The sequence below is a fragment of the Saccostrea echinata genome, unplaced genomic scaffold, assembly GCF_033153115.1.
Source record: "Saccostrea echinata isolate AGI-Se365-2 ecotype Australia unplaced genomic scaffold, CSIRO_AGI_Sech_v1 ptg000054l, whole genome shotgun sequence".
NCBI classification, from domain to species: Eukaryota; Metazoa; Mollusca; class Bivalvia; order Ostreida; family Ostreidae; genus Saccostrea; species Saccostrea echinata.
Genome location: NW_026889803.1, coordinates 11,509,574 through 11,534,619, shown reverse-complemented (window position 1 = coordinate 11,534,619; position 25,046 = coordinate 11,509,574). Strand labels below are relative to the sequence as shown.

Below are 25,046 nucleotides of genomic sequence, written 5' to 3'. Positions count from 1 at the left end.
CAACATTAAAAAATATTGAATAACGGAAACAAACATATAATGCTTTTTTTCAATAAGAGAAGTGGTCCAACGACTTATTTCTGGTACCGCCAAACGCTGAACATAGCACCTTCCATAGAGTCAGTGAGTCTTATAAATTGGAAATTGGCGCTCTCCCTCCTCGCTGCTTGGATCATCGTATACCTGTGTATGATCAAAGGGATCAAGTCATCCGGAAAAGTAGGGAATTCCGTATTCCAAATACATGAACAATTGTAGAAAAAGTAAACAAATTACCACACTCCTCGGCTCAAACTGATTTGAATTTGTTATCGATCAACAACAAACTTTGAATAAATGTTGTCGATGTTCACTAAAATCAATAACTTTTACGGGGAAATGAAAGGCCGAAAAGGCGTCAATTTAAGAAAGAATGATCATATTCCTAATTTGCATATCCCATGTGAGATATGATAGTTCTTGTTTTTGCAAATTTTGAACGAAGGCTTGGCATACATGTATCATGCTGTAAATATTGGTGGCAGTAAATATGAAATTTACAAAATTACATGTAAATTTTGTATTTACTGCCACCCGATAAATTCAAAATTTCACATGACACTTGAATAGTGTTCATTATTTCCATATTTCATTGTATAGAACATTATAATATTACTTGGAATGAAATCGTAATGCCTAAGTTTATGTCCACTTTTTTCCTTACAGGTTGTGTATGTCACTGCGACCTTTCCCTATCTCGTCCTTATCATATTTTTCTTCCGTGGAATTACATTACATGGATTTGAGAGAGGACTAGAACATTTATTTGTCCCAGAGGTATTCAATCCCATTACGAAAATTGACGAGTAGCTTCCATATTCTCAGAGTCTACTTTAACCGATTATCGTCGATTCTTTACATTATGTTATCCCTTGTACAATACGAAAAAAAATCATGTATCATATTCATTTACCAAAACCAAGTTTTGTTGCAAATTGTAGTCTCAAAAGTACGCCAAGATCACGAAATAGCTTTAAAAATATGCTTGATAAATATAAAAGTTAGTAATGGATTCCATCTGAATTTGTATGAAAATATTTAAAAAATTGTATAATTTGTTAAACATTTATTTGATCCTGGTCATCTTTAAATTTTATGTGGTGCCTGAACAGTTTGTTTGTTTATTTGCTTGTTTTTGTTTTATTTTTGAAAGTGGGCAAGCTATTTGAGCCTGAACTTTTCTTTGGTCTTATTGATAATGGGCAGGCTGTTTGAGCAAGAACATTCCTTTTGTTAGTGGAATTAATGTTGAACCCTTTTTTTAATCAGGTTTGAGAGCGAAAAAAAATATAATCTGAAAATTTTTTGTTTGAAAGTGAACAAACTATTTGCGTCAGAACAATTTTTGTTTTATTTTATTTTTTGTTTGTTTTGGTTTGGTTTGTTTCATTTTGTTGTTGTTGTTGTTTTTTGTTTGTTTGTTATATTTTGGAAGTTGTTTGTTTGTTTTTTGTTTCTGTTTTGTTTGTTTGTTGTTGTTGTTTTGTTTTTATTTTTTTTTTTTTTTGGAGGGAGGGGGGGGGTTGTTGTTGGGTTTTTTGGCAATAAACAAATTCTTCAACTAAAGCCCATGTACTCCTAGCTGGCAGATTTTTTGATTATGACTATTTTGTATGACAGTGGGGGAAGCTGTTCGAGCCCGAGGTTTGGCTAGACGCTGCCACACAGATCTTTTACTCTTTTGGTTTGGCCTTTGGGTGTTTGATTGCCCTGTCTTCCTATAACCCGATTAGGAATAACTTCGTCCGCGAGGCCCTGATTGTCACCATTGCGGATTTCTTCACCTCCATATTTACAGCCTGTGTCGTCTTCTCCATCTTAGGTAGATTTTTTTTTACATTAATCTGGTCGATTAAAAGAAAAGAAATACTCTCGCTAAAAATTGCTTTGTTACCGAGAATTGCAACTTTTTTTGCGTTTCAAGGACCAAATAAATATTTTATCAATCTAATATCATGCAAACAATTTTACTTTAAAATGTTAACTCTAATTTACATCCAATTCTCCTCCCAAGAAATTAATAAGACTGTCACATAGTACTCCAATATATACATTTCTTTGTTTCTTATTATGAAGTGATTTCCGTGAAAAAATAAAGTATCAAATTCTGAAAACTTTGAAACTGAAAAAAATTGACTTGCATCTCTTTGAGACATTCATCTGAAACATGATTGGAATCTGCGTCAATAAATGTACATTTACTCCTTCAAAGGAACATGATTGGAAGAGAACGATGTAAAATAATCAATTTGTGCATAGAAAAGAATTAAGGTGAACATCAATCACAATTAACTCACAAACTGCCGTCTTTTTCTTCAAAATGATTGATTTTTTAAAACTGAACAGAGTGATAAATCATTAGTTAACTTAACCTTAAAGGTTTGCATGCTGTAGAAAATTAGACTGTCAAGGATGCAACTGATTTGGTCTTCAATAAAAGATGGAATTCTGTGTCAGTGAATGTCTAGACATAATTAAAAACTTCAGTGGCCTCATTCTTTGGTTTGTCTTGGAGTAGAAAACTAAATGTTTGACCTTGATATATTATCGACTAATAATATTTGTATGAATGAATGCCTTTATACGTTGTTTGATTTATACTGACTTCAGTTGGTGTCAAACTAGATGGGAACCATTAATTTTGTAATTTTTTTCAAATTTTAAATTACACGTGTCATTATGATTTATGCGAACAAATTCAGGCTATTCTTGTCAAAATCAGAATTTATATCTACACATGAATATAAATATATTATATGCAAAATTTATATCTCTCATTTTATTCAACTGAAGGAATAAATTTGTCCTTAATCAGCTAGTTGAGGAATTGGTTTGTCTGAGTACAACAATGACAGTGATTTGTTTCTTATTTGACAAAAAATCCCCATAGAACCCCTCTCATTGATCACAATTTTCCTAGTGCTCGGTAATGTCTCTGGAGGTTCAGTGTCTATTGATTGGCTCTTTACTTTCTAAAAATAACAGTTTTTATAAAATTATGGACAAAAATTGTCTTCTCGTGTTGTTATGGTGCGTACGATCAGTGTTAAAATGGTGCTAAAATGAAGGAAGTTTCATGTAATTTAATACTGCGCATGCGTCAATTAGCGGCTTGCCGATACATCAAGCCTAATCTGTGCACTACAACCTTAATTCTAGAATGACAAATTCATCACTAACGACCAGTAAATTACAATAATCAAATGCATCAAAATCAAATAGAACATGTACCTGCTCAATTTTTTTCTAGGTTTTAAAGCAACTATGGCATATGAAGATTGTCTTGCACAAGTCGAGAATACGACACTGGAAAATGGAACAAATACAGTTTGTGATTTCAAAACCATTATTTCAGAGGTAGCATTTTGTTTTCTTGAACGAACCTACTTTAAAAAACAAAACATAACAACAACAAACAAATTATAAGTTGTTTTTTTAAAACAAAACGTGTATCCTCAATCCAGTGACTTTGACCTTTGAGATTTGATCTTACATACAAATGTAAAAGTGATGATTCATGTGATGAGATCGTTACGTCATTGGCAATAACGTACTTACGTTTTAGTCAGCCATAACCAAGTATTAAGCAGTTGTTGCCGGGATACTATATTGTTGCAGGCAGACAACTATACCGAATCCAACATATCTCTTGTCCTGTGCAATTTTCAAACAAACCAAGATATGGTTGGCATAGTGTCAGTCAGTCTTTCGTAAGACTTTAAAATTTTCTGAAATTTTAATTTCTTCCAAAATAAAAATATTTCAATTGTGCAAGAAGGGTTTATCCTGGGAACAAATTATCCTGGATAAACTTAATTCACAAAACAGTCATTGTTTATTCGTATGAAATTTCGCCAGATAATATCGAGGCAAAAATATTGACCTCGTCAGTTATAACAAATGCAAAACTGTTTATCTTAGAACCTGACATTAAATTCAATACTGTTTTCTCACAAATAATCCACGCTGGTCTACACTATGACTATTTATGTTGGCCAACTTAGCTTGCAATATGAATTTAAGGGTGTGAGGTAACATTGAAATAACCTGGTTAAAAAGTCCAAGATCTCATTGACATTCTGATTTTCTGTATCGCAAGTCTTTGGAGCTACAGATGCCAAGAGTTCTTTTTCTATTGCAGTCAGGATCAGGCACAGGACTAGCTTTTATAGCTTTTACAGAAGCCATTAACCAGTTCCCTGTCGCCCCACTCTGGTCCGTTCTGTTCTTCCTTATGCTCTTTACGCTAGGATTGGACAGCATGTTTGGTACACTAGAGGGCGCCTTAACGTCCATCAATGACATGATGCTGTTTCCAAAACTCAGAAAAGAAATACTGTGTGGTTTGTATCAAAACAAAATCCAAGTTTAAATATTTATAGGCAAAATTAATGTTTTCTTCTGATTTACACTTCACACAACGTTCTACCTTTTCTAATTTGGTATTTGAAATAACAATTTTTATTCTAGTAGCGATTCATCAATAACACAAAAATTTTACTGCATTTCAACAATAGTAAAGAGTAATATAATGCTATACAAATGTCCGACGAAGAATTAGTCATATTTTATCCCCACGTCGCATTCTCAAATTTGATGGCTGTAAAAGATTAGCCATCGTATATTTCACATAAAATAGAGTTTTTATTTACTATTTCCGAAAGGTAATGACATCAATATTAGCCTAATGTCTGTTTATCAATTTAGCGAAGTTAAACTTTAAACTCAGTGAGACATTTCTAATTTAATTGGAATTATTTGTTTAATTTTGTATTACAGGTATTGTCTGTCTCGTTTCTTTCCTGATCTCCCTATGTTTCGCCACCAGTACCGGATCGTACGTCTTCAGTCTCTTCGATTTCTTCTCGGCCAATATACCACTGCTGATCATAGCATTCTTAGAATTTTTAGCAATGTCTTACATATATGGTCTACAAAGGTAATCCTTATAATCTAAATTTAAACTGTCTTGTGCGAATTGCAAGTTGTAATAGACTAAATATCGTGCCTGGTTTCGTTATCTTTTTTTCATGTTTTTGCTAAAAATCATCAGTTGTGTTTTTGATACATTTTCAGTCAAAAAGAGTTGAAATGTTGTCTAACACACAATGAAGAATTTATAATTATATATCTTAAAACTTCAAAGGCCCTTGTAATCTTCGTAAAGCAAAAGTTTCTAAAAATAGAAGCAAAACTAAATTGTTAGTCAGGAATTAAATTGATGGCAAAATTTCCCAAAATGGTTTTGTTCATTTTAAGATAAGATAAAAATAAGCAACATATATAATTTGTTTATTTTCTATTTTTAAAAGGTTATGCAACGATATAGAACTGATGATCGGAAGTCGTCCAGGGTATTTTTGGTTACTGTGTTGGCGGTTTATAGGCCCAATTGCTATGATCGTTATATTTGTTGCAAGTCTTGTAGAAATTTTCTCACAAGGTGTCAGCTATGAAGTGTGGAACTCATTTAAGGTATAGTCTTAAATTCTTCTGAAGTGCAATTAGGATAAGAAGCGTATAATTAGACATCAGTAGAAACTAAGTAAGGGTTCAACTTCAAAGTCGATCACCTGTCAGGTATGAATTATCGGTTTTATTAACTGAAAAGGTGCTTCAAAGTTTACTTATGGATCATATTAAGGAAAGATTGAAAGAATGTCGTAAATTAATTTGGTATCAATAGTATTCCATTCAAGTGACCAGGAATAGAAGAGTCAACGCTCTATCCATGTCTCCAAAATCAGATTTATATGTCATTAAACATGTAGCACCAATCTATTTACTTTAGTAAATGGATGTTTCTCTCTTTGGCAAGACAAATGGCCCATTGGTCACATCGCTCACCTGAGTCACTATGGTCCCTGCTGTTCTTCATCAGCTGATTATTCCTATGCGAAATTTTGATAGCCTTTTGTGGCCCCACCCTACTTTCGGAAAGGGGGGGGGGGGGTCATGATTTGAACGAACTTGAATCCACTCTACCTGAAGATGCTTCTATTTCAATATTACTGATCATGTCTTTGCTTAAGAAGATTTTAAAGATTTTTCCCTATATGTTCCTTTGTAAAACTTTGATCGCCCATTGTGGCCCCACCCTACCCAAAGGGGTCATAATCTGAACAAACTTGAATCTATGCTACCTAAGGATGCCTCCATATCAATATGACTAACCATGCTTTTGTTGTCCTTGAGAAAAAGTCATTAGATTTTTTTTTTATTTTTTAAAATAAATTCCCGAATATCCTTATGTAAAACTTTGATCGCCCATTGTGGCCCATCCTACCCAAAGGGGTCATGATTTGAACAAACTTGAATCTACACTACCTGAGGATGCTTCCATATCAATATAACTATCCGTGCTTTTGCTTAATTTGAAAAAAATATTTTTCAAATTTTTAAACCCCCCCCCCCATTTTTTCCTATATAAAACTTTGATCGGCCTATGTGGCACCACCCTAACCAAAGGGTTCATAAATAAAAGAAACTTTTGATATACACTATAAAATGCTTCCATTAATACTTTGCTTTTCTTGTGAAGAAGCGTTTTAAAGATTTTTCCCCTATATTTTCCTATGTAAAACTTTTATCGTTTATTGTGGCCCATCTAATCCCCGGAGACACGATTTGAATCGATCGAAACTATGTAATTAAGCTTTCATGTAAACTTCAACTCTTCTTGTCAATGGTTCTTAAGAGATATTTTAAGATACAATTAAATTTTCACTAATTTTTAATTATCTCACGTTAAAAGAGGGCATGGTCCTTCATTTGAATAAACTTAAAATTCCCTTCACTAAAGGATGCTTCGTGGCAAAGGTTGAAAATGGCCCAGTAGTTCTTGAGAAGATATCCCTTTACCAAAGGATTCAGAAATTCATTACGTTTCATGTGATTAATTTGTAGGGGTATACAGAAGTGGTGCCGTGGCCCTGGTGGTGCCAGGTGATAGCTGTGCTCCTGATCTTATCGTCCGTGCTCTGGATTCCGGTGGTGGCCATAGTGAAATACTTCAGACTTATAGACTGGAAAGAAGAAGTTCCAGCCTACTTCCCGGAAGAAGAATTAGCCGAGGAGAGACAATTTCAACCACATATCAACAGCAAACTAGAACATATTCTGTTTGGATTTAAAGATTAGGGTGATAGGAATAGTAGATAACAAATATAATGTAGTTGTCACCAGTGAAAATAGGACTAGTCAGTGAGCAACGTCAAGTGAATATCTGCATGATCGAATGTTCTCAAAAGTAAAATACTTAGAAAGCGGTGTACATGTTGAAGTCTGTGCCAGGTACATGTACTAGTAAGACACAACGAGAATGAAGACTACGAAAAAAAAAAAGAGTTGAAGGGTTCCAAGTGAAAACCCTCTTAGTATATTATATGTAAAATGTATCAGTTTGTAACTGTATGGAATGGACAATGGAAAAGCTCTTCAGTGTCTTACCAACAAAACCCTTCAGTGTGTTACCAATGAATGTTTACACTAAAACAGCCAAAAACCTTTTGGTGATTATTGTTTTAATATATCAACAAAGATAAAGTAACAACACGTTAAATATTTAAGTTAAATTATGTATTATGTGCTGGACAAACGGCTTCTGATACTTCTAGAACTATTAGGACGTGAAGGGTTTCCTTTATCCAAGACGGCAGATATATTGGCTGTACTGTTGTATAGACTTCTACCGTTTCTGTGGTCTGCAAAAATCAAAATTCTTTTAATTCATAGTTTAATCAAATTGATTTTTCATTATAAATTTTCTGCAAAAAAAAAAAGTCTGAAACGTGTTCAGAAGTTTATGAATGAATTTAACTGTTTAATTCATCTAAAAACACATATATGGTTACTTACATTGAATTTTCTGTTGTTTGTCATTGTATGCAATTGCTTCTCTGTGTGTGACGATGGCACTTCTAGGTCTACCAACTTTTACCTAAAAAAAACAAAATTCATAACGAAACCTACTCATTTATTCAACCACTTTATTTTCACAAATGCATGTATGTACATGTAGGATTTGTAATACTTTACATAAGTTTGTGTGTTGACATGACATCGTTCAGAAAATCCTTCGGTTGTATCGTTATTAACTGTGGAAGGCCGCCATCTTTTCTGGGATCTTGCGACAAACAAATTCGATTTATCCTGAGAATTAAAAAGTGTTAACTTTAAATATTTTTTGCCAATAACTACTTAAAAAAAAAAAATCGCGATATTTATTATTTATAGGACATGACTTATGTTACCTCTCTGTCAAAATCTTCCTGTAAAACACGACTTTGTTCATTTAATCTATCCGGGAAAAACTTTTTCTTTGAACTGTCTTTTAGTGGTTCTGCTTTAGTATCCTGTACGTTTTCCTTTATACTTGTCACGTATGGCTTCCTGTTAATGCGGATTCTTTTTTGAGCGTTTAATTTCCGTTCCTTTTCAATGGCCGCTAAATTTTTACGTAGGATATTTATCCTCAATTTATTGGCAGCTATCAGGAACTTAGCCTGGTTGTTTTCTGCGTGAACGACTGTGTTCCATCTAAATGTGAATGATTAAATTAATAAGAGCAGAAATCGAAGTAAACTCATAATGATGATAACACTGCTTATTGTGTCAAATGACTCTAAATTAAAGCTACATTACGTTTACATTGATAATTAATTTAGAATTTGAATTACGTTGTACGCTTTGATACATGTAGTGATATTCAGATAAGTAATAAGTACCAAATCATAAAAAACACTTTTTTCAAGTTGTACACTGTATATGTAAAGACACTTGTTCTGAGATATTTATAGGAAAGGCATGAAAATTCCAGATTTTTTATTATTAACAAAAAATATTGAAATTTTAACTTTTCTTTTTGTATACTTTCGTATACAACAACTGAAGAAGAATTAGATGTCATCTACCAGAGTAAAGAAAAAAAAAACAAACAAACGACTACATTGTAGTCAATAGTGTGAATATTTTACTTAGTATTGTCATGTTTAATCTTTAAAATCTTGTACCTTCATTAATTACGTTTTTAAAAGTTATGTAAATTTTGTATTTAACTCCACCCAAAAATTCTTATTTTAGAACGCAAAGTTATCGTTTGTATATGGACCTACTCTTCGTCATCTTTGGTGGACCTTCGCCGCCTCTGATGCGAGACTTCTTTTTCTGCCATCGCCATGGCTTTACGCACAATATCATCTGATCCCATAATGGCAAGAATTCCATTTTTCTACATAGAAAATATTTTTTGAAAATGACTTTCAGTTATTCTGATTTGGGTTTCTTGAAAATTGAATATGTCTGAAACTAGCTGCAATAATGTAGCCCTCTCCGATTTTTTTTAATCTGATATTTTCTGGAGAGGGCTACAATTCTAAAGCATCTCTGTAATGGTGCAAATATATTTTTTAAATACGGGCGACTGCGGGCAAAATAAATTGTTTTTACATTCAACTTACTTCTAAAAAGGCGAAATTTTTATTCACTGTCAAAAACATAGCCCGTTAAACGCGAAAACCAGATAAAATAAATCTGCTTGTTTACCAGTCGCTCTCATCAGAAGCAATGACAGTTCTCGCGTGATGCACTGAGACTTGCGCTTGAAAATTATAAATGACTTTGTAAAGTAGATTTTCGGGGTTACTAAATGATTGTGCTGTATGGCATCACTAAATATTGATAAATAAAACTATTCCATGTGACATTTTTTCGTAAACAGCGATATCTATGCCTAAAATAAGGTAGGCCTAATTCCTACAGAGATCCGCTCCCTAGAGATCCCTAGTCTCATTGGCTGTCCCAAAATAAAATCGATCAAGGTCAGTAAATATGGCGGATAAATTCAAGTTGTGATGTTGACATACACGAAAAATAACCGATATATGGATTGTTCTGTGTATGTTTTGGATTGATTTATGTTTTGCATAACTACATTTTTGGAGTTCAGGTAAGAAATGTTAATTAAATAGTCATTTACTGATAATTTAAGCCGAAATCCGCGCGGGAGTGAATCACTCCCGCACTTGCACCATTACGGAGATCCTAAGGAGTTGTAGCCCTCTCCCAAAAAAAAGAGAGAGGGCTACATTATTGCAGCTAGTCTGAAACATACAATCAATTCGCTTTTCTTAACAATTCTGATTGCGACATACCATAAAAGAGTCTTTTTCCGGCTGCTCGACCTCTTGCGTTTCCCATGCCTTCTTTAAATGACGTCCGATCTCACTGTTATCATCTAAGATGTTCATGATATTGTCCGCATCTAGATTCTTAAAAAATATTACAATAAATGAAGACCCATTTAACATACTTTGAAAAAAGTATACATTATGGTTGGAATGTTGATAAATGTTAATAAATGAACAGAATTTAACGTTAATAAAATTAACAATATACTGAAGATCACATTCTGTCTTAAAATATGTTAGTAATGTAATAGCAGCCATGCAATAAACATTTTGCTTTCGGCGTATAATTTGTATATGTATGCAAGCTATAGGATTTTTTATTGTTAGTAAATCTAATCGGTTATTATATTATGGATCCCGATGGTAAAGGAGTCTGTAGAAATAACTCTGTATTCCTGAAATATGAAGAAAAAATTCAAGGATGTTGCAACACTTCAGTTTTACAGCTTAGAACATTCAGAGAGATGGTTTATAAAGAGCTTAGTATTTGGGGGAAAAAGGATTGATAAGGTTTAACTAAGAATACCTTCTACATTTTCAAGATTCACAACCGGTCGTTGTTAATGGACTGTTAATTATTTATGAACAACTTCAATTTTCTTTCTCTTTATCAAATGTTTTTTTCGTTGAATGATAAAATCATTTTTTTTTTTTCGTTGAACGATAAAATCATTTCGCTATTTCTAGATATGACATCTGTTAGCTCTTTGATATTTTCTGATTATAGAGATAGAAAAGATCATCATTTAATTGTTTTTTGGTAAAACAGAGAAACACAACACACAGCAATCAGATGGTAAAGGTAATACAGGGGAAATAACTTTACGCACTGCATCTGTTTTCCGTCCTTTCTTTGTCGAAGAAGACTTCTAAACATCATATAGATAGAGGATTTAATATGATTTCTTTTCAGATATATTCAGAAATACTAGTACATAAAATAAACAAAGTTGGCTGAAGTGGCTAAAGAACCTGCAGTATAATAAGTTCTTCTGCTATCGGATAGTAAAAAGAGCTTTCAAAACGAAATATTTTGGATTTTGAGAACTAAAGTTTTACACAATATAACTTACAAAGCAATAAATGATAATAATTATCAAATGAACAGATAAAGGTAATAACTGTTATTTCTAAATGCTAAAATGAAATGCACTTATTCTTTCACAAGCATATTGCAAAATCAGTTCAATTAATATTAGTAATCATACACAGTTCATTGATACTTGTTTCAATAAGAGACTCGCTAACTATGATCTCTTTCATTAATCCCTTCATGCATAATAATATGAATATTCTATACACCGAATATATAAATAGAGGATATTCAATGTTTTGTAGATGAATATGGAATTTATTTCACGAGTGGGACAGGATTTTTTTTATATTTTCACGAGTGCGAAGCACGAGTGAAAATATAAAAAAAATCCTGTCTCACGAGTGAAATAAATTCCATATTCATCTACAAAACATTGAATTTTCTGTTTATTACATTTTCTTTGATTTTCCCCTTGCCTCTGTCTTTTCTCAACACAGTGTCATAGGCTTGACGTCATAGCTTAGCAGTTGTGTGATTGAAAACATTACTTATATAGCATGGATTTTAGCAACATATTTGGGAAGAAATTTGCAGTTTTAGCTCTGTCAAGATGCTTAGTTACTATCTCTATGTTATGACAGGCCAGAAATTATTTTTTTACTTACTTTGATATCCTTTCACACTGTGAGAGAATATCATTTTGGTATCCTTTCACACTGTGAGAGAATATCACTTTTATTCAATAAATAAATCACAGTATTTCACTGTTGAAAATGTAATAAATAAATACATACAATGACTACCACAACATATTTGCAAATTATGTAGATACATTAACAATTGTCAAAGCAATTCTAGTATGACGTGCATATCATGTATCCATTTTTGGTGTAATTGTTACCTTCTTTATATGTTTAAGAAAAATAATTTTTTCCTCCTGTTTGCAATGAAGCCAAAAAAGTATAACAATTAAAGATTAACCAACATTCTCCTAACTTCGCATATCGAGGAACTGAATTTTAGAATCAACTGAATATATTTCATTTGAAATACACTTTTTTTAAAAAAAAAATATTTTTTTGAGAATCAAAATTATTATCTGTTACTTGGAATTACTTGTATATTAACGAAATCTAAAAATTGATGTTTTAATTAAATACAAGTAAGATAATTACAGTCGTGTAATTGAAAAGTACAATTTTACCTTTGTACAGAGTTGGTCCAAGGTTTTTGCTAACTCTGACGTCATAAGTTGTCTATTTTTAGTTTCTTCATCGGAAGATTCTGAATCTGTTCATAAAGGGAAGGAACCGAATTTATAATTGCTTCAATAAGCCTTATAGTAAATACATGTTATTGTATAATCATGTACAGTAGTTACACGAAAACAAACGTGAAGAGACTTTGCACATATTTCGGATTTATAGATTCAAAAATCAAAAAAAGGCATAAGTTATAATTAATGAAAGTTTATGATTCCTTACACTGTTATATTTCACCGAGGTTAAAATTTATTATCAACTCAGTTACCTGAATTGCTTTCACTGCGGTCCTCTACCGCCCCTGACAACTTCCCGTTGAGAGCGTGTGGGGCGGTGTGGGGTCGAGACATCGAATGACAAGACAAAGTTCGAACTTTGGGCGGATTAAAGCTGCTTCCTTTGAGGACAAAACCATACATATTTTCCGTCATCTGCTCTCTACAAAGTCCAAATATTACATCATTTATCTCGAGGGCGTACTTACATATCAAAACTCAAATCCAGAAATCTTAACAAAGTATTGAATTTTAACGTCTATATTGACAGTTTTATGCTTTTATGGTTTCGTTATGCAACTTTTTGAAATCTCTTATCCAAGATGTTCTATTATTTCAAGTAAAAACATTTGATACTTGAGGAATAATTATGCAATAAGTAAATAATAATCACTCTTCGCTAGGAGGTCTGTCTGTCACCGGGTGCTCTCTCATTTTACACATGTATTTTAGCTTTCCTTTCTCTTTGAGGGACTCTTTAACTTTATTATGTTTGTAGTTGTTCCAGATGTGATTCTTATATCCACGATCTCGAAGCTCGTCTTCATCCACAAAATCATGGCGGTTTTCTTGGAGAATTCGCTCTAATTTCTCAAAATTGACTACTTTTAGTGCAGTTCTGGTTAATGAAAGAAAATTTTGCTCAGAGTTTTAGTTTTCATTCCCCCTACACGTGATGGACACATTTTGCTTATGACATGGCTCTTTTCTGATTGTCCGTAAATCTGTCTGTTACTATATCATGTCCGGGTCATAACTGTGCACATCTTTACTGGAATGAATTCTTTCTTATTTTACACTCAAATAAACTTCGTGTTACATCTGAAGGTCTCTGTGCACTGAGACGTTAAAATTGGTTAGGGGACAAAAAAAATGTCATGCCTTCCTAGATCCTTGGCCGGTACTACATTGCAGGTTATTGAAGAAAGATTTCAGGATAATATTTACATGTATATGGATGTGGAGATATGGGATAACATAAACTTTAAAGTGATTAAGTATTTTCAAACGAATGTAACAAAGTTATGGCCGCCTTGATAATATATGCAAATTTCAAGTTCTCTTTTCTTGGTGACCTTGACGATTGAAATATCCTAACCCCTTTAAAAAAATCTAGTTTTCTCAAACCCTTTTCAAAAATTACCATGTCCATACTGTTCAGACAAGGCCATTTAAACTGTTCCATCCTTATATAAAGAATTATTGTTAAGCAAACCTGTGAAAGCACATGTAATAAACGACATTAGGAAACATTATTTCATATCACTTATAAAAGAACGACAACTTTTGGTCATTTTGCATAAAAATATTCAACCTACCTATGAAACCTGTAACAAATGGTGTGACTAGTTGTTGTAATTCTACAGTAACTACCATCATGGTCCAAGACACCCTCCTCTCCAAAATAGTCATCTGTCAGGATAATTTAATTCTCAGAGAAAGGATAGACCAACTTGAATGTATTTAAAACACATCGCTTTGTTTAAATCACAGCAAATTCTTGATTCTCAATTCACAATTAACTGATCTCACTTAAGGATGTATTCTGCTGAGATACATGTATCTTGCATAAAACTTTTCAATTTGGTACTTTAATTCAATGTATTCATTATTTGAAATAAAATTAGAAGTAGAACAAGAGGCCCAAAGGGCCTTAACGGTCACCTGAGTATAATACAACAATTTAGAGGATCCATAGAGTATAAAATGAACTGAAAGGTGAAGCTTTGTTGCCCAAAAGCAAGAAAAATAGGGTGATCAGGATCAACAAAATAATTAGTCTAGTATTTATTAACAGTTCATAAATTAGATTCTAATCTGTTCCCCATTTATCACTATCATCATACAGTATATTAGCAAACTATCAGTGCTTCTGTACTACTTTAATTCCTTGTTGAAATCTCTTACATTGGCTTCTCTTGGTTCTTTGATGAACATTTAAAAAGACAAGTTATTTTTGTCTCGTTTTTATTTATCTATTACTTACAAGTACACCTGATCATTAATACTATGGAAGTACTTTTTGTATTATACAATAAAAATTCTTGCATAATTCTCTTATTCTATTAACCTTTCAAGTACATTATTTACTGTGATTAATTATCAAAAGTAAATGGCAAAGGGGAATAACTCCTCTCAGTAGAATACAAATTAATAGAGCCCTGGCCAGGACCAGAACACTTGACCAAATGGTCCAGATGTTCAAAAATCTGGTAAAAATACTCTTCCTTATTAAAACTTTTACTCTTTTTGCCTCTGATATGCCCAGGTGCAGAGAAGATTTTTAAAGAAATGATGCATTTTTATTACAGATTCTCTATATTATCAATAGAGCCCCCCCCTCCCCCTCCCCAGTGAGAAACACCAGATCCTCTCACCCTGCGACCAGAAGTTTGCTCATCATAAGTAATCACTTTGTTTATCTGCTTAACACTAAGAGTAGATAGGATTATTTAATAGAATTAATGCATTTTCACTATATTATCAAGAGCCCCACCCTTACACCAGCACATCTGACCCAGGTGTCACGCAATTCACTACTCTTGAAGAAGCACTCTTGCTCATCATAACTATACACTTAGCTTCTTTGCTTTTTAACCAGGAGCAGAAAAGAATATTTTCAAAGAAATTTTGCTTTTTCACTATATAATCAATAGAGCCCCCCCCCCTTTTTTTCACCAGAACCCTTGACCCTGGGGCCATGAAATTCACAATTTTGGAAGAAGCATCCTTGCGTATCATAACAATGTACTAAATTTGTTTAAATAATACCCAGGGGCAGAGAAGAAGATTTTCAAAGAAATAATTCACCTTCACTATAAGATCTATATAGCTCCACCCTAACACCAGAACCCCTGATCCTTGGGCCATGAATTTCACAATTTTGGAAGAGGCATCCTTGTTTATCATAACTATGTATTTAATTTGTTTAAATAATACCCAGGAGTAGAGAAGAAGATTTTCATGAAATAATGCACTTTCACTATATGACCTATGTAGCCCCACCCTAGCACCAGAACCCCTGACCCTGGGGCTATGAATTTCACAATTTCGGTAGAGTCACCCTTGCTTATCATAACTATGTATTTAATTTGTTTCAATAATACCCAGGAGTAGAGAAGAAGATTTTCAAAGAAATAATGCACTTTCACTATATGATCTATATAGCCCCACCCTAGCACCAGAACCCCTGACCCTGGGGCCATGAATTTCACAATTTTGGTAGAGGGCTCAATGCTTATTACAATCATGCCAACAGTTTGACTGCTTGATGTCCAGGAGTAAAGAAGAAGATTTTTAAAGATAGCACTAATTTTGATGGTTTTAGCCCCACCCCTCAGGCCCAAGGGAGGCAGGGACCATGAAATTCACAATTTTTGTACCCCTTCACCCATTGATGCTATATGCCAAAATTGGTTGAAATTGGTTCAGTGGTTCAAGAGAAGAAGCTGAAAATGTTCAAAAGTTTACGACCGACGGACGACGCACGACGGACGACGACGGACGAAAACAGATAGCAATAGGTCACCTGAGTGACTCAGGTGACCTAAAAATATGAGTTAGTAAGAATATTTTTTAGAAAATATTAATTTTTTTTTTTCAAATATATCGCTGCATTGAAAATATGGCGGAAAACCAGACTTCTTGAGATTTTTCAAGGGCAATAAATGGAAAATTTCTTTCTCTGAAAACTAATGATCTTGAATTAAACTTTTCTTAATATATTTATAGAAGACTATCAAAACTACAAAGAATCAAAATGTGAATAGATAATAGGAAGTTAGTGGACAAAAAATTATGTATATTTTAATGGATAAAACCAGAGGAATGACTGACACCTCAGCATAATCAGCAGAATATATCCTTAACACTGAAAATTCCAGGAGAGAAAAAATTCAGTATAATTTTTGTTTTTGTTTTTTTTTTTAAAGTTCATGCATAATTTTGAAAAAGTTTCAAAATTATCAATATTAGTTTTTTTTAGAAAGGAAAGAAAAAAGTGACAAACACCTTTCTCTCTGCAGCAGACATAAAATACGATGTTCCGATTCGCCTCTGGAATGTACACCTCCCTATAGCACTGCACACGACCTTAAAATAAAATATCAGTCAGTCTTCTTTATAGTTTAGTGTTTTGTCTGTTGTGTCTGTTGTGTCTTTATTATCCCTTTGCAACGAAGTTGGGGGGGGGGGATATAGCAACGCTCTTGTTAGTGTGTAGTGAGTAGATGGGTGAGTGCGTGCGTAACGGAAGTAATAATTTACATCAATGTGCTCTGCTTTGCCATGCCTATGTTTTCAGTGTAATAATATGTTTCTTATTTCTGTCCGTTTATATTCAACAAAGGCTGAAATATCTTCAAAATCTTTAAGTTGATGTGCTGGTTCAGAGCTTGAGTGTGCCTTGACATCTAAATTATTCTGCTTACCTGACACTATGACGTAGAGATATTCCGTCTCTTCGCCTTGTTCTATCAGTGTTTTGTTTGGGGGATACTCCTGTCAGATAAGTTAATAAAGATACAAACTGATTCCTTGCCGTAGAAGCTCGAGATAGAAAAAAAAAGACAACAAACAAAGAAACAAAACAAAATCAATCATCGTAAAATGTATGCTTTTAGAACAAGCAGTGTATTATAGCTGAATACGTTTTCCCCTTAACTGTCAAAGAGCTATATTTGGCATTTTGAATTTTCGCTGTTTTTTGAGAATACATAAAATCGTGAAAGAAACTTTTTTATTTAAATGATGTAATGATGAATTGGATACTAACATATACTCGTTTGTAATACTATATTGTTTTAACCGATTTTGCTCAGAAAACTGTGAAATGTGCGTTAAAAAGTGAATTCCAAAATCACAGCCAAATTCTATTTTTGCGACAGACAAGTATTATGAGTGTTTTATATTATCTAAGATTATCTTAAAGGGTAAAATAATATGATAACTGTCTTACATGCTTTTGAATCATTGGAAGGATTTTGGCTTGTACATCTTCGGAAAGTGTGGAAAGAATGCTAGACCCTGATTTAAAATATTGCTGTATTTCGTTCATCAATAGAGATTCTTCAATTTCAATCAGTCTATGAAATCTGTCTCTATCTATACGAATAAATTCACATAATTCCTTCGTATACACAGTTGCAGGAGGTGCAATATCTTCATCCCGCCCCTCAGCACTAACAATGCCGAGGTATTCCGCTGTCCCGTGACTGTAGATGATATTTGGTTGATAAACATTCCGAGAAGATGACTGTCCCGCAGCAGACATATCATACGTCACTTCCACGGCACCATGGACTATGTAATAACAAGATAATATGTCTTCCCAAGATTTTTTCTTAACATATTGAAATGCATTATATGTTTCCAAAGTCACACACCGGGACAAAACATTTTTAATGTAATCCTGTCCTTTATGAATCAACTTCAGTCCATCAACAACTGATCGCATCGTCAACATTTCTGACTTCGTTAAAGTTGGATCTTCATCGGGGGAGCATCTTGCATTTCGGGTCATGATGCGCCTTGCTTCCTTCGTGATAATGACTGCTCCCTGAGTGACAAACAACCTTTTGTTGAACACGGGTGGTAGATCCTTTTCATCCTTATCTTCCACACCATCATATTGTCTGTTTCTTTCCGTAGTCTCGTAAAACTTTTTGGTGTCCGTAGCATCCTTCACCACTGATAGCATTCTCCTAAATGGACGAGACATTATATATTAAATTCAAATGACACATACAGTTAAGACCCTAGGGACCTGTCTTTGCAAAAGCAACTACAGGTAATGAACTCGGCTACTCCGGTTTAATTAAAAAGTCTTGCTTAATCAAACCAGTCGAATAAACAAAAAACAGTACAGTGCCTTTCCGATAATGAAGTCTGTGTTGACAATAAATTGGTTTCCATAACTATGTCAACAAGCAAAGCAAATACCGCATTATAATGCCCTCACAAATCAGTATTTTCTTGATACAATGTCATTAATGCACGAATAAATATTAAGCTTTTAGCTTTGAAGTTCACATGTTTTGTTTGATTAATAAGCAAAACTCCATAAAGGTACATGTCTTTTTATTAGTTTCGTTCCCTTAATTTAAAATGAACATTATCTTTCACATCTTTACCAAATAATATTTCATATCAAAATTGCAGTAAAAGTACATATCAAATTGAAATATTTACACATAAAATATCCTATTGTATACTTACATGTTCTGAAAGCAAAAACGAAATGCGAAATAAATATGGTACACAAAAGATAGATTAATGGAAAGTGCACATATACTAGCATATAATAACATGTGTAAAGAGAAAATGATTTACACCGATCGTAAATAAAGACAGTTTTCATTTAAATATCACTCTGTGTATTGAAATGCACGTTTTATTGCCAGATCGGAATGAAAGTTAGCGTACCTCTGTCTAGTAACAAAAGAGTTTTTTATTATCTGGTTTTATCAGGATTAGCCTTCTTAATAATATGTTTCCTTGGCATCATACCCATTGATCAGACAATGATGGAACTTTTTTCCCTGATTTAAGGAGAAAAACCGGAATTACTAGAACTTCATTTAACTTTAACAAAAGGGGAAAATGAACACGATCGTAAACTAAACGCAATTCTTATACTCAATGTGGTGGTTTTGAATTCCAATTTACGTTTTATTTATACATGAATATTTGAACTTGTAATTTATAAAACGTTTATTTTTTACTGTATATGTAACGATGTGAATTCTGAAACTAGAAGAATAAATGTGCTGGTACAGTTGTCAGACTTTCTTGAAATATTTTAAGTTCTAAATTAATAGTTGGAAATTGTTTGAGTTGAAAATTAAGAAAATTTGCAATTCATGCTCAGGTGTTCATAAATTCCAATTCTCTGACAAAAGCAAATAAATCTTTCATAGGTTTAAAAAAAAATTGTGAGCAACGGCAAACTTAGACTCCAAACTAAAAGTGATTTTCTTCACACTTAGAGAGACTTAAGTGGATTAAGAAAGGTATATGCATTTCAAGTCACAAAAAAGTAGTCAATTGCTCGTCGATAACAGTAAATTGAGAATGTTTGCACGTGCCCCAATCTGAAGTACTTTGATCTGAGATGTATTTGAGATGCATTTGAGATGTATTTGAGACGGATCGATCCGTCTCTTTAGACTCTTTTAATGTCCTGGATATCTGATATCTACCCAGTCATTATGGTCATTGCATGTCCTGGATATCTGATATCTACCCAGTCATTATGGTCACTGCATGTCCTGGATATCTGATATCTACCCAGTCATTATGGTCATTGCCAACACTTAGTACTAGTATATGAATTCAGCTTTACTTCTGATCCAAATGATTTCGCCCCCTCGAATTGAAAAAAAAATCTCTGTACGACAATCAAACCTGATGGAAGTGTAAACATGGCACTTCAAAAGACTTTTAATTAAATCTCGTCAGATAAAAATTACACTTACAAAATTTAAAGACCCCTGAATTTCATACATTTCGTATTCTAAAGGTAATATCACGATATTTGTATGTCTAGATTGCAATTAAGTTTCATAATTAGATCTCAATGAGGATAGAGTGAAACTGATCTTATCTCCAGTTTTCAATGGTGCGATTTAAATATTTGGAACTTTGATATGTTGAGAGTAGACATTAAAAGCAAGTCACACGGAGTGCAGGAATTGACACTTTGTCAAATGATTTGATCCTGAAGAGTTGATAAATCATTAAATTCTTATCAAGGCTACAAAACTTTGACTACAAATAGAACATTTTTAACTGTAAAATGAAAAAATAGATGGGTAAGGGGTGACGACCATTGAATCAAAAGAAGGGGGCTGGCAGAATTTGTAAATAAAACTGTCCTCGTAAATGTTGAAAATGAATAATCTGTCCTCAACTGGCAATAAATATAAATTATATAAACTATCCTTGTCTGGTGCAACATGTACATGTACTAACTCCCCCTCCCCCCCCCCAACCACCCACTCTACCAAATAGTGTATAGGAGTTTGGCCGTTTTCCTTTTTTCCCTTGCTTGCTTTGTAAAACTTTTTTCAGTGAGGAAGAAAATAAATAATTTGTCCCCGATAATCTTGGAAATAAATAATCTGTCCTACACTAGCATGATAATAAATAATCTGACTCAAAAACATTATGTATTGTTTAGCTTTTCGTTATACGTAACTGATAAATGGTTGTGTGCAAGAAACAATTTATTAAAAAAAAAAAAAATAGAAAGAACTACATTTAGATGAACAGAGCCAAAAGTATATAAACAGATGGTCCCCTTTCTAATAAACTTCCGATTACTTAGTATTTTTTTAACCATGGCATTTTTATGAAACTCATGAACGGAGACGATTAATAACCCCTCTTCAGGTGTTTAAGGAATATAAGAAATGTCAACTGAAGTGATTTCGTGATGGTGTAACCCATACGTCGATTCCATTGCAGACAATATTACGAAGGAAGAATACCTACAAGTCTATATAACTCAAAAGAGGAACAATAAAGGTCGCTCTATTCAGACGACCAATAGACTCGTGAAGGATGCTTCAAGATTTCAATCCAACAGACACTCGGAATTCTTAAGTATGCTGAAGAGGGACCCCGGAGACAGCATATTTGTTTAAAACAGTCGTGATCAATAGTCTGTTTTCTCTCGTTATTTTATTTTATAGATTGTATATTGAAAATTGTACTTTATCGATATGCTTTCCTTGTGAAGAAGCTTTATGTAAATATATGTAACGTGTCCGGGATTCTAATAATTTTAAAGCAAGTGTTTGCGGAAGTTTGGAGATTTTTCCTAACTATAATGCTTTGTCAATACAAGAAATGGGTTTGTTTAAATAAAAACATGATTAATAGACTTCTCTTTTCTTTTCAAGGAGGAAAAACAATAATCGGAACGTCATGTTTATAAATCTTTCATCAAGGACGAGTTTAACTTTGAAAGTGTAGTGGACAATAACACAGTTCATGGAGAGAGAGAGAGAGAGAGAGAGAGCTTATGTCGCTCATAGAAAAAGACATCATAAAATATTTTCAGGACGTTAAATTAGAAACGTGTTTTACTGCAGCATATGATACATGCATGATTTTAGTGAAACACGATCTAAAATTTACAATTCACTCCAAGTCATGTCTCATTCTAGTCGCTGCAACAAATTCTGTTCAGAAAAACAACATATAATGGCATACCTCGACTCTTTCAAGCCTCTATTAGACAAGTATCCCAAACCCTTATTTAATTTCAGAAAAAAAATCAGCATCGTGTGTCTTCGTCCTTTTTCGCAAGAAATTTGAAACATACTGCTACAAATAGATTAGAAAAGTACAGACATACCCCGACTCGTCCTCATTTTCCTGATCCAACATTATTCTGAATCCGATAATATGTCACAATTAGCAACTGTTGCTAGGGTAACGATCCCAATATTTCTTACACTGCGTCTTTATTTTTCTCTATTAATGTCCTCAGCTACTGAGAACTAAATCCACGTCTTTGTCATTAAGGGAAAAAGTAAATGGAGAAATGCTTAGAACTGGAAGTATGTATTACATTTCCCTTTTTATGAATCTGGCTTCGAAATCAATGTAAGAACAGGCATTACAGTAAAAAACCCGACGAAAATGAGAAGTAATTAAAAATCGAGCAGCAACCGAAATATATGTCCAATTTTGATGATTTACAAATCAATTGGAAATAGGATGTAATAAGAAACCACTAATGCCTCCACGGATTTTCAATACACTTCCCAAAGTAAGAATACTCCTCATAGATGATTCGACAGATAAACCCTCGATGCCGTCAATGTTATTTAAAACATTTAGTCCATAAAGAATTGTAAGTAAGAATATTGGAAAACGATTCTCTTGATCGACTCATTAGTTCCGTCATTGGATGCACCATAGGATTTTAAAATTAAAAAATATTTCTCCATAAAAGCAGGTATATACTCTTTAGTCATACATAGGAGATATTATCTCAGCATAAATAGTTTTCTAAATGTCATCAATAAACTATCTGTTAACTTAAAAATCATCGGTAAAAAGAATTAATCCTGTTAAGTACTTTACCCCTGCTCAAACACCCCTATACAGTGAAGTTAAGTTCGTTTTAAAGAAAATAATAAATAGAGGAAACGATGTCGCTTTAAAGCTTTGAATGCGCATTTTTACGAAGGATTCTATTGTAGCAATGGAAGTCATAACATCAATATTGTCCTTAATGAATAGAAAGGCTTATCTCTAGTCTAACTACATTAAACATTCACCCACAACCTCACTTAGAGCCATTTTATAATTTAAATACTAGGCTATATTACTGTAATTCATACGAGATCGATGTCCACTGCAGTGGTCTGGGATGACCTCTTCCACGAGCGCCTGATATTGAATGCATGTGTCACCATAATGACCAGGGAGATTCACATGAATAAAATTTTGTTTATTGTATTTAAATTCATATCAATAAAATGTGTACAACATCAATATTGGCATTAATATACGACATATCAGTATAAGTATGCGATCCATTATGAGCCACTATCACGAGTAGTTAAACAGAAAAATGATACTTGGCGCATTTTGACAATGACCGAAGGGGGCAAATGAGATACTTATTGAAAGGCAAAATGACATAATGAAAATCAGATTACATGCTTTCAATATCCCTATTTTTATCTAGGATTAAAGTTATAGCATGTGAAACTCACAAGAATTAACGAACTCATGGGTAGCAATGTCGTATGTCATTACTTGCAGACCGTGTATTTTCAAAACAAAATTTATTTGGAATGGAACAAAACCACCACTCTACATGACCTGAAAATAACCCAGAAAAATTAAACTAGGCTTCCAACTTATTTACAATGCAACAAAGCAGTCACAGCGATCGTGTTTTGAGAATCCATTTGCCAGAAAATCCCCCCTTTGAAATAGTATTTTGAATGTTCACATCATCAGTATTAAGGAGGAAATTAAAACTTATTTTTGCTCATTCATACAGAAAATCGAATAGCCTGAAGGCCAAATATTGCTTTTCTACATCAATGCCCCTTGTAGAACAAGATTGTACAATTAATTTATCTGAAAGGTCTAAGCCTGGGTTATTGTAGTCAATATAGAGAGCTTAATGGTACTCTTAATTCATCTGCTGATTAAATGCAATTTTTTCCTTTAAAGAGTTTTATTTCCGGTAACAATTTTATAGTTTTTCAAATTAAGGAGGCTGGGGGGTCAACAAATTAAACATTTCAAACATTTTAGTTTTAAAATTTGATCATTTTCTATATCTTCACATGGAGCTCTTCTTCTAAAGGAGATCAATATAGTCTAAAAATGGCCACCCCCCCCACCCCCCCCAGCCTCTTTAAAGTACAGATATCATCGTCGATTTACTGTATTTTAACTACAAATACAAAGATTTGAAATAGTAAATGGTTTTGACTAAATGGCTGAAACAAAATTTTAACTAAATGGCGGAACCAAAGTTTTAACTAATTGGCTGAACTAAAGTAATTTCCATTTTCTTCATGTACTGTAGATTTGTTTTAAAAGGTTCTCAACATTGACAATTTTTTCTAAGTTATAATGCTAATGTCCACGAGGCATTTGGAATTCGACTGCTAAAAAGTTGTGGTGCGTTTGGAAAACTCGTTCCCCCGGACCTGGGAAAAGGGGAGTGGGGGACGCAAGGGTGTCAGAGAGTGTAAGGTATGCCAAAGGTAAAAGCGGAACAGCAAGGCTGGAATTAATATAATATATTCCTCTTTCCTTACACTCTCCTGGTAGGGATCTTGTTATTGTCAATGTATCCTCAAACTCGAAGGAAAGAACCAATATGGCTCTAACAATCACGGCAGAAAGTAAATAACAAAAATATTCATGAGCAAAAAATAACTTTAAACCTGAGCAAAAGCAAAAGCCATAACCCCTCTTGTGCAATTGCGCTGCATTTTCAAAATCCTACCATCCCATTGGTTTACAGAAATATGGGCAACAGGCCTAACGTAAGGTCAAAATCCTTTTACAATACAGCACCTGCACTGTCTCTTGATTCGTTTACTCTAGCAATCAGCATCGCTCCCTGTTGTACACGCAAACTTTCCTAAAATTCTCTTTACTTTCCGTTAAAAGTTTCAAACTGTTTTAACTGAAAAGTTGATTCAGTTACTTACATTTTCATGGATCATGCTTGCCTTATCACTTGAAAATTGACATTCAATGA

The 25,046-nt window shown here is 33.4% G+C and overlaps 2 protein-coding genes across 5 annotated transcripts in view; one reads left to right on the top strand and one right to left on the bottom strand.

Moving 5' to 3' along the window:
* LOC133172120 (sodium-dependent neutral amino acid transporter B(0)AT3-like) overlaps window positions 1-7,692 on the top strand; it is a 13,660-nt gene extending 5,968 nt beyond the window's left edge. Inside the window, exons 4-11 of the mRNA XM_061306937.1 lie at window positions 58-219; window positions 706-816; window positions 1,660-1,861; window positions 3,290-3,396; window positions 4,181-4,382; window positions 4,819-4,978; window positions 5,352-5,514; window positions 6,946-7,692. Of these exons, the coding sequence (XP_061162921.1) occupies window positions 58-219; window positions 706-816; window positions 1,660-1,861; window positions 3,290-3,396; window positions 4,181-4,382; window positions 4,819-4,978; window positions 5,352-5,514; window positions 6,946-7,179 (1,341 nt within the window). The 3' untranslated portion in view covers window positions 7,180-7,692. The remainder of the gene's footprint in view (window positions 1-57; window positions 220-705; window positions 817-1,659; window positions 1,862-3,289; window positions 3,397-4,180; window positions 4,383-4,818; window positions 4,979-5,351; window positions 5,515-6,945) is intronic.
* LOC133172114 (uncharacterized) lies at window positions 7,552-25,046 on the bottom strand. Of its 4 annotated transcripts, none has more exons than XM_061306926.1 (15): window positions 24,997-25,046; window positions 17,757-18,501; window positions 17,230-17,299; window positions 16,811-16,891; window positions 14,119-14,212; window positions 13,194-13,418; window positions 12,793-12,962; window positions 12,467-12,552; window positions 11,057-11,095; window positions 10,191-10,307; window positions 9,153-9,268; window positions 8,292-8,577; window positions 8,077-8,190; window positions 7,897-7,978; window positions 7,552-7,742 (listed from the first exon to the last, which is right to left on the bottom strand). In XM_061306926.1, exons 1-15 carry the CDS (start codon window positions 25,002-25,004, stop codon window positions 7,621-7,623), a joined length of 2,355 nt encoding a protein of 784 aa, XP_061162910.1. In that variant the 5' UTR covers window positions 25,005-25,046; the 3' UTR covers window positions 7,552-7,620. The 4 variants fall into 4 exon arrangements, with proteins under 4 accessions (XP_061162910.1, XP_061162909.1, XP_061162908.1 ...); XM_061306925.1 differs by lacking the exons at window positions 11,057-11,095; window positions 24,997-25,046 and adding exons at window positions 12,164-12,199; window positions 22,161-22,316; XM_061306924.1 differs by lacking the exon at window positions 24,997-25,046 and adding an exon at window positions 22,161-22,316.